Source organism: Mobula hypostoma, chromosome 3, assembly GCF_963921235.1.
Source record: "Mobula hypostoma chromosome 3, sMobHyp1.1, whole genome shotgun sequence".
Taxonomy (NCBI): Eukaryota; Metazoa; Chordata; class Chondrichthyes; order Myliobatiformes; family Myliobatidae; genus Mobula; species Mobula hypostoma.
In genome coordinates this window covers 232,254,070-232,264,373 of record NC_086099.1, presented here as the reverse complement: position 1 = coordinate 232,264,373, position 10,304 = coordinate 232,254,070, and the positions used below count along the sequence as shown (strand labels likewise).

The window sequence follows — 10,304 nt, the reverse complement described above, 5'->3', positions numbered from 1 at the left end:
GGTATATTCAGAGGGACAGAGGGAGAAAAAGGAGAGTGAGAGAAAGAATGTGTGTATAAAAATAAGTAACAGATGGGGTACGAGGGGGAGGTGGGGCATTAGGGGAAGTTAGAGAAGTCGATGTTGGACAACTATGTTCCTTCTAGCCTTTTTACCAATCTATACTAATCACATTTTCCCACAGTAGGCCCATATTGGCCTGAATCCTCTGATCTCACAAGAGTCCCATGTTTGTGCAGATAATCTGTAAGTAGCTGCTTTAACTGGGTCTCATTATTTTATACTGAGATCATCCATCTCCCAATTTCTAGATTTGCTATAACCACTTTAACACTTACAGCATCTTATCACTATCCCGAAAATATTCATGCACAGACATTCCCACAATCTGCTTGGCTTCATTTCCTGCCTTGACCTCTCGATCTATTGGCTCTTCTGGATACATTTTGCCTCCCTCTTGGTCTCTCAGATCAAGCTGATCTCAGTTAATACTGGGGAAGTTGAAGTTTCCTTCTGTATAATACTTAATTCTTGCTGCTTTGTGTGATTTGTCAACACATCTGTTCCTCTAACTTCCACTCACTACTAGGAAGCCTGTGTTAAACATTGAGCCTACAGCAAAGTGATTATTCCTTTCTTTCCAGGTTCTAGACAACAAGTCTGAGACAGAGTTTGGCAGCATGGATAGTCAAAGAGTTGTAGAACTGTGCAGCATGGAAACAGACCATTTGGGCCAACTCATCCACTCTGCCCATGGACACCCTTTCACTTAAAGAGGGGTAACTTTGAAGGTATGAGACGTGAATTAGCTAAGATAGACTGGCAAATGACACTTAAAGGATTGACGGTGGATATGCAATGGCAAGCATTTAAAGGTTGCATGGATGAACTACAACAATTGTTCATCCCAGTTTGGCAAAAGAATAAATCAAGGAAGGTAGTGCACCCGTGGCTGACAAGAGAAATTAGGGATAGTATCAATTCCAAAGAAGTAGCATACAAATTAGCCAGAGAAAGTGGCTCACCTGAGGACTGGGAGAAATTCAGAGTTCAGCAGAGGAGGACAAAGGGCTTAATTAGGAAGGGGAAAAAAGATTGTGAGAGAAAACTGGCGGGTAACATAAAAACGGACTGTAAAAGCTTTTATAGATATGTAAAAAGGAAAAGACTGGTAAAGACAAATGTAGGTCCCCTGCAGACAGAAACAGGTGAATTGATTATGGGGAGCAAGGACATGGCAGACCAATTGAATAATTACTTTGGTTCTGTCTTCACTAAGGAGGACATAAATAATCTTCCAGAAATAGTAAGGGACAGAGGGTCCAGTGAGATGGAGGAACTGAGTGAAGTACATGTTAGTAAGGAAGTGGTGTTAGGTAAATTGAAGGGATTGAAGGCAGATAAATCCCCAGGGCCAGATGGTCTGCATCCTAGAGTGCTTAAGGAAGTAGCCCAAGAAATAGTGCATGCATTAGTGATAATTTTTCAAAACTCGTTAGATTCTGGACTAGTTCCTGAGGATTGGAGGGTGGCTAATGTAACCCCACTTTTTAAAAAAGGAGGGAGAGAGAAACCGGGGAATTATAGACCGGTTAGCCTAACGTCGGTGGTGGGGAAACTGCTGGAGTCAGTTATCAAGGATGTGATAACAGCACATTTGGAAAGCGGTGAAATGATCGGACAAAGTCAGCATGGATTTGTGAAAGGAAAATCATGTCTGACGAATCTCATAGAATTTTTTGAGGATGTAACTAGTAGAGTGGATAGGGGAGAACCAGTGGATGTGGTATATTTGGATTTTCAAAAGGCTTTTGACAAGGTCCCACACAGGAGATTAGTGTGCAAACTTAAAGCACACGGTATTGGGGGTAAGGTATTGGTGTGGGTGGAGAATTGGTTAGCAGACAGGAAGCAAAGAGTGGGAATAAACGGGACCTTTTCAGAATGGCAGGCGGTGACTAGTGGGGTACCACAAGGCTCAGTGTTGGGACCCCAGTTGTTTACAATATATATTAATGACTTGGATGAGGGAATTAAATGCAGCATCTCCAAGTTTGCGGATGACATGAAGCTGGGTGGCAGTGTTAGCAGTGAGGAGGATGCTAAGAGGATGCACGGTGACTTGGATAGGTTGGGTGAGTGGGCAAACTCATGGCAGATGCAATTTAATGTGGATAAATGTGAAGTTATCCACTTTGGTGGCAAAAATAGGAAAACAGATTATTATCTGAATGGTGGCCGATTAGGAAAAGGGGAGGTGCAACGAGACCTGGGTGTCATTATACACCAGTCATTGAAAGTGGGCATGCAGGTACAGCAGGCGGTGAAAAAGGCGAATGGTATGCTGGCATTTATAGCAAGAGGATTCGAGTACAGGAGCAGGGAGGTACTACTGCAGTTGTACAAGGCCTTGGTGAGACCACACCTGGAGTATTGTGTGCAGTTTTGGTCCCCTAATCTGAGGAAAGACATCTTTGCCATAGAGGGAGTACAAAGAAGGTTCACCAGATTGATTCCTGGGATGGCAGGACTTTCATATGAAGAAAGACTGGATGAACTGGGCTTGTACTCGTTGGAATTTCGAAGATTGAGGGGGGATCTGATTGAAACGTATAAGATCCTAAAGGGATTGGACAGGCTAGATGCAGGAAGATTGTTCCCGATGTTGGGGAAGTCCAGAACGAGGGGTCACAGTTTGAGGTTAGAGGGGAAGCCTTTTAGGACCGAGATTAGGAAAAACTTCTTCACACAGAGAGTGGTGAATCTGTGGAATTCTCTGCCACAGGAAACTGTTGAGACCAGTTCATTGGCTATGTTTAAGAGGGAGTTAGATATGGCCCTTCCTGGACTTCCCCAACATCGGGAACAATCTTCCTGCATCTAGCCTGTCCAATCCCTTTAGGATCTTATACGTTTCAATCAGATCCCCCCTCAATCTTCTACAGGGGTCAGGGGGTATGGAGGGAAGGCTGGGGCGGGGTTCTGAGTTGGATGATCAGCCATGATCATAATAAATGGCGGTGCAGACTCGAAGGGCCGAATGGCCTACTCCTGCACCTATTTTCTATGTTTCTATCTATGTTTCTATAATCCCATCTCACAACAAGTGGTCCACTGTTCTTTACGCCTAAACACTGCCCACGGGCTCCCTTCCCTCATCCCATCTGACAGCAAGTGATCTACTTTCCTTTACGCCTAAACACTGACCGTTAGCTCCCTTCCCTCATCCCATCTGACAGCACTTGGTCCACAGCCCTTCACACCCAAACGCTGAGCCATGGGCTCCCTTCCCTAATCCCATCTCACAGCAAGTGGTCCAGTGTCCTTTATTCCTAAATAATGTTTGATTAAATAGACATTAGCTCGATGCAACTGCTCTCTGGAGCATGTTCCAAGTACTCACCACTCTCTAGGTGAAGAAATTCCTTCACCAATGCCATCTAAGTATCTTCCCCCTTACCCTAAGCCTCTGTAGTTTATATCATGGGGAAAGATTTCCTGCCATCTACCCTGTCTGTATTCTTCGGGGATATATATACACCTCAATCATGTCTCCTCTTAACCTCTTCTGCTCCAGGGAGAACAGACCCAGCCTCTCCAAACTCTTCTCAGATGAAACTGTCCCAACCCTGGCAACAATCTGTTGGAGGAACTTTGCAGGTCGAGCAGCATCTGTGAGGCTGGGCTGGGGGTGGAGGGATGTTTTAGGTCAAGATCTTCCTTTTCCTCCACAGATGCTGCTTCACCTACTGTGTTGGTCCATCAGTTATGTTTTTGCTCCAGATTCCAGCATCTGTGGCCTTTGCTATCTCCATCCCAGACCTAGGTACAATGAGGGCAGGTCAGAGGAGGTAAGAATTCAGTAATGTTACCTCTTTGGTTTTTAACTGCAGCAACTCTGCTTCTTTCCTCAATTTCTCCTTCTCACTCTCCAGCTCAGCGATGGCTGCTTGCAGTTCACTGGCCTCCGTCTTGCTCTGCTTCCACTGTACTTCCAGTTGCTCTAGAATGCTGTTCTTTTCTTTGCTGCTCTGCTCAGTTTCACGAAGCTTCAAGCTGATCTGCATTGCCTCATCTTTGAACTTCTGGGCTTCCCGCTCTGCTTTTGCTTGGGCCTCCGTCATTTCCGAGACCAAAGCCTTCAGCTGTTGTGCTTCTTCACTGATCTCCTCTTGCCGCCTGCGCTCAGTGAGCAACGCCTTCTGGAACTCCTCTGCCTCCTCATCTCGACGTTGCTGCATCTCCTGCTTGGCTTCAGAGAGTTTCTTGGCTTCCTCCTGAGCCTGGTCTCTCTGCTTTTGCAGCACTTCAGCCTCGGCTCTCAGCCTGCTTGCCTCCTGAATGGCCTGCATCTTCTCTTTCAGCATCTTCTCTGCAAGAGCACGCTGCTGGGCCAGGTCTTCTTCAGCCAGTTTCCTCTGACGGGCAGTCTCCTGAGCCTCCACGCTTAGCCTGGCTGCTTCCTCTGCCAGCTGCTTCATCTTCTCAGCTTCCTCAGCAAGGTGCTTCTGCGTATTGTCTTTGTCTTTTAGCACCAGCATCTTGTTCTCCTCCTCAATCCTGCTCTTCAGTTTCATCAGTTCCTCCATCTGGATTTTGACCTTGAAGAGCTCCCCCTCTGCTTGGTTCTTCTGCTTCAGGGCCTCTGTCACCTCTGACTTGAGACGCTGCAGCTCCTCATCCAGCACTTCCTTCTGGTGGTCGGTCTCGTCCAGCTGAAACTTGACCTTAGCCAGCTCCTGCTCAATGTTTGCCTTCTGCCTCAGGGTCTGCTCCGCAAACTTCTTGTGCTTCTCCATGTCCATGTCGGCAGCTTGCTTCTGCCTCAGTGCTGCCTGCTCAGCCTGCATCCTCTTAACTGCTTCCATCTCCGCTTCCTTCCTCAACTTCTCAGCATCCTGCTGTGCTCTGGCCTTCTCTCCAGCCTCCCTCTCCGCTTGCAGCTTCAGACGTTCGGCCTCCTCGGCCTGCTGGCGGCAGAAGGCAGCTTCTTGCTCTGCCTTCAGACGGGCCTGCTCGGCCTCCTCAGCCAGCTGCTTTGCTCGCTCTGCCTGCTCCTTCAAGTTGCTCACCACCGTTTGCTCCTGAATCCTGCTCTGCAACAGCTCCTCCTCCTTCTGCTGCACCATCGCCAGGTGAGCTTTCTCCTCGGCCACGATCCGCTTCTGTGCAGCCTCCTGGGCCAAGCTAATCTGCTTCTCTGCCTCCCGCTCCGACAGCTCCTTCTGCTTCCAGGCTTCCTCTGACTTCCTCTTCAGACGCTCCACTTCATCCAGGGCCGCCTGACGCTGCCGTGCAGCTTCCTCCTCTGCAGCAAGGATCTCTTTCACTTTTCTTTCGGCCTCCTGCCTCTTCTTTTCCTCCTGCATGGCCATTTCTCGCTGCCTCTCGGCCTCTTTCTCAGCCTCCTGCTTGCTATGTTGTGTCTCCTCAGCAACCTTCTTCAGTTTAGACAGCTCGATCTCCAGATCGGATTTGCCCTCAGAGGCTTTCTCAAAGTTCAGTTTGAGGATCCGAATCTCCTCCTCAATAATTCTTCTGTGTTTCAACGTCTCCTCCACAATAAGCTTCTGCCGCTCCAGCTCAAGGTCAGAGTTCTTCCTCAGTTGTAAGATTCTTTCCTCAATATCTTGCTTGTGCTGTGTGGCTTGTTCTTCCAGAAGCTTCCGTTGGAAGGCCTCGTCTTCAGCCAATCGCCGCAAGCGCTCATTCTCAGCCTCCTTCTCTTTTAGAGCCATCTCTGCCTCTGTCTTCAGACGGGTGCCTTCATTAATGGCTGCCAGCTTCTCCTTCAGGATGCGGTCAGCCTCACTCCTCTGGTGGGCTGCTTCATCCTCAGCCAACTGCCTCTGGCGTTTGGCCTCATCTGCATCTGCCCGCAATCTGGCTGCTTCATCTGCCAGTTGCTTCATTTTCTCAGCCTCCTTCTCCAGAATCTGTTTGGTCTTCTCTGAGTTGGACCTCGTCTCCTCCTCAGTCTTTGCCTTAAGCAGCAGCAGAGCCTCCATCTCCGTCTTGACCCTGGCCAGCTCTTCCTCTAGAAGCTTCCTCTGACGAAGAACTTCGTTCACCTCATTCTTCAGCCGGTATAGCTCCTCCTCCAGGAGCAATCTCTGCTGTTCACCACTCTCTGTCTTTGCCCGTAACCGGATCAGCTCCTGCTCAGCCGCTAGCTTCTGCTCAGCTGTCTCGTCCGCCAGATTCCGCTGTTTTTCCAGCTCTTGCTCTGCCATCTCCTTCTGTCGCAAGGCTGACTCCTCCATCTTTGCTCTGCGCCTTGCCTCCCGATCTGCCTCCCCTTTCTGTTTCTCAGCCTCCTCCTGAGCCAGTGTCTTCTTGTGAGCTACTTCCTCTGCCTGGAGCCTCAGTCGAAGAGCCTCGTTGGCCTTCTGCCGCCATTTCTCCAGCTCCTTTTCTGCCTCCTTCTTGGAATTCTCTGCTTCTTCTTGTTGTTTCTTTAACCTGGCTGCCTCCTCCTGTAGCTGGGTAACAGTCAGGTGCTCCTGCTTGAGAGAGATCTCCAGCTGCATGGTTTTCTGTTCAAATGACATGCGTTTGCTCTGGAGTTCTGCAGCAGCACTTTTCTGGGCCACTTCCTGGGCGACCTGCAGCTGCTTTTGTTTCTCCAGCTCTGCCTGCTTCATCTTCCTCTCTACTTCCTCGGCCAGGTTCTTGAAATGCTTCAAGTCCTCCAAAGCCTTTTGTTTCTCCCGAGCTGCATCCTGCTCTGCCTGGATCTTCAGCTTCAGTTCCTCCTCGGCCTGCTTCTTCTTCTGCGCTTCGTCCTTGACTTGCCGCCGAAGCCTTTCTGCCTCATCGTGCGCTAGCTTCTTCTGCCTGTCCGCCTCATCAGCACGGGTCTTCAGTTGCTGGAGCTCGGATTCCGCAGCTACTTTCTGCTTCTGTGCCGTCTCCAGCTGGAGATGGATGATCCGAATCTCCTCCTCAATCTTGGTGCGGCTCAGGAGCACCTCCTCCACCATCTTGGTCTTTTTCTTGATCTCCATCTCGGAGGAGCTCTTGAGTTGCTGGAACTCTTGCTGCACATTCTGCTTTTGCTGTTCGGCATCCACCGCCACCGCCTCCCTTCGCGTGACCTCCTCCTCGATCCTCTGCTGCAGTTCTTTGGCTGCCTTCTCGGCCTCGGCTTTGGCCTTGGCATGTGCTGCAGCCAGCTGCTTCTGGCTCTCCAACTGAGCCTCGACCTCCTCCAGCCGTCTGCGTTCCTCCTCCTTCAACTTCTCTGCAGCTTTCTAAAGATGAGAACACGAGAAGGGTTAGCGGGCAGTGGAAAAGGTTTGGTGAGATAACAAACCCTGGCACTGAAATCCATTGCCACATGGTCTACATCTGGTATATTTATAGACAATAGACAATAGGTGCAGAAGTATACCATTCAGCCCTGCGAGCCTGCACCGCCATTCTGAGATTTAAAATGCAGGTTGATATGTTCTTGACTAGTAGGGATACCAAAGGTTACGGGGAGAAGCAGGAGAATGGGGTTCAGGGGAATAATAAATCAGCCATGATGGAAAGGCACAGCAGACACAATGGGCCAAATGGCATAATCCTGCTCTTATGTCTTATGGGGTTTATAAACACACCCATGGGCTAGATCCAATTCTGCTGGATATATGGCATATACCCTCATGGGGCAATGAGGAGGACAGAAGTGCAGCCAGCCCCAAGGGCAGGGATCTCTGCAAATCCAGTGGGGGGGGTTGGGGGTGGAGAGGAATCTTTGCAAACTTAATGGGAGTGGAGAGGGATCTCTGCAAAGTCAGCGGGAATGAAGATGGATCTCTGCAGCAATGGGAGGGGAGAGAAGGATCTCTGCAAACCGGTGGGAGGGGGGAGAGGGATCTCTGCAAACCGGTGGGAGGGGGGAGAGGGATCTCTGCAAACCGGTGGGAGGGGGGAGAGGGATCTGCAAATACAGCAAGAAGAGAAAAAGATCTCTGCCTACTCAGTGGGGGGAGGAAGATGAAGCCAGCGGAAGGGGAGAGGGATCTCTCACTGGGAGAGGGAGGGAGTGTCTTTCTGTCACTGGGAGGGGGAGGGAGTGTCCCTCTGTCACTGGGAAGGGATAAGGAGAGTCGAACTGTCACTGGGATGAAAGAGGGATCTCAGATCCTGTTAAGGAAGGACTGCTGGATTGTCAATGTGAAAGGCAGGGTTATCCTGGAAAGGAGAGAGGGGGAGGGAACAGGCACTGGATTTCAAAGGAGATGAGACTAGATAATGACACAGCACAGAAATAGAGCGTTTAGTCCACGTCGTTCTTGCCCACCATGATGCCTAGGTAGTCTAATCCCATTTTATTGCTTTGGATTTATCCCTCTATGACTTTTCTCTCCGTATTTGTCCAAATGCCTTTTAAACATGGTATTATTACCTGACTGCACCACCAGTGACACCACTCTGTCTGTGAAAAAAACTGATCCCTAAGGTCTCTTAAATTTCACCCCTCTTGCCTTAAAGCTGAGTCCTTCAGTTTCTGGCTCTCTGCCCGGGAACAATATCTACTCTATCTCTGCCATTCAGTATTTTACAAATCTCTACAAGGTCACCCCTCAGTCCCTCCGTTCCAATGGGAACCAGCTCAGCCTCATAACTGCTTCCTGCAGTCCAGGTAACATCCTGCTGAATCTCCTCTGCACCCTGTCACAGTACAGCTTCCTTCCCACATTGGCAGTTGTTAATTTTATGTCGTCCCGCCCACCCCCAATAAGGTCACCCCTCATCCATGTTCACTCCAGGGACAGCAATCTCTCTGTGTAACTCGAGCTCTACAATCCAAGTATCATTCTTGTGAACAACAGTCATGCAGCAAAGAAACAGGTCTTTCGAACCAACTGATCCATACCAACCATACTGCCTACCAAGTTAGTCCCATTTGTCTGTGTTTGGCCCATGTCCCTCTAAACCCCTCTTATCCAGGTACTTGTCTAAATGTATTCTAAACATTGTTATTGTACCTGCCTCAACCACCTCCTCTGACAACTCAATTCATACATGGACCACCCTCTACCTGAGGAGTTTGCCCTTCAAGTCCCTTTTAAATCCCTCACCTGAAACCTCTGCCCTCTAGTTTTTAGCTCCCCTTCCCTGGGAAACAGACTATATACGTTCACCCTGTTGATTCCTCTAATGATTTGATACACCTCTATAAGGGCACCACCAAATATCCTACATTCCAGGGAATAAAGTCCTCGCCTATCCAACCTCCCCCTCAAACTCAGGACCTCTAGACCTGGCAACATCCTTATAAATTTTATATACAATCTTTCCGATTTAATGATGTCATTCCTGGGACAGGATGACCAAAACTGTACACTATGCTCCAAGTGCAGTTTCCAATCTCTTGTATAAGTGTAACATAATATCTCCTGTACTCAGTGCCCTGACTGATCAAAACCACTGTACCAATACTTCCTTCACCACCCTGTCTACCTATGACACTGGTTTAAATGAACTATGCACATGTGATCCTAGGTCCCTCTGTCCTACAACCCTCCTCAGGGCTGACGATTCCTACCGATGTTTGACTTCCAAAGAGGGAACACTTTGCACTTATCCACATTAAACATAATTTGTCAATCACCCAACTGATCCAGATACCCTGTAATTCCATTTGTCAATCTTCAGCCTACTCAGCTGAGCCCTCTATAATTCTTGATAGCATTTACTGTCTATAACACTGCCCACCTAAGACCACATGACAGAGGAGTGGAATTAGGCCATCTGACCCATCGAGTCTGCTCCATCATTCAATCATGGCTGAGCCTTTTTTTTCTCCTCCTCAACCCCAGTTCCCAGCCTTCTCCCCGTAACCGTTGATGCCATGTCCAATCAAGAACCTATCAATCTCTGCCTTAAATACACCCAATGACCTGGCCTCCAGAGCTGCATGTGGCAACAAATTCCACAAATTCACCACCCTTTGGCTGGAGAAATTTTTCCACATCTCTGTTTTGAAAGGGCACCCCTCTATCCTGAGGCTGTGCCTCTTGTCCTAAACTCTCCCACCATGGGAAACATCCTTTCCACATCTACTCTGTCTAGGCCTTTCAACATTCAAAAGGTTTCAATGAGATCCCCCTCATCCTTCTGAATTCCAGCGAGTACAGACCCAGAGCCATCAAACGTTCCTCGTATGATAATCCTTTCATTTCTGGAATCACCTTTGTGAACCTCTTCTGGACCCTATCCAATGCCAGCACATCTTTTCTAAGATGAGGGGCCCAAAACTGTTCACAATACTCAAGGTGAGGCCTTACCAGAGCCTTATAAAGCCTCAGTAT

At 48.7% G+C, this 10,304-nt stretch overlaps 1 protein-coding gene across 16 annotated transcripts in view; it reads right to left on the bottom strand.

The window, feature by feature from the left end:
- plecb (plectin b) overlaps positions 1 to 10,304 on the bottom strand; it is a 348,566-nt gene that overhangs the window by 39,115 nt on the left and 299,147 nt on the right. For all 16 annotated transcript variants that reach the window (XM_063044747.1, XM_063044748.1, XM_063044753.1 and 13 more), the window contains one exon: positions 3,873 to 7,253. In XM_063044747.1, coding sequence (XP_062900817.1) covers positions 3,873 to 7,253 — 3,381 coding nt within the window. The remainder of the gene's footprint in view (positions 1 to 3,872; positions 7,254 to 10,304) is intronic.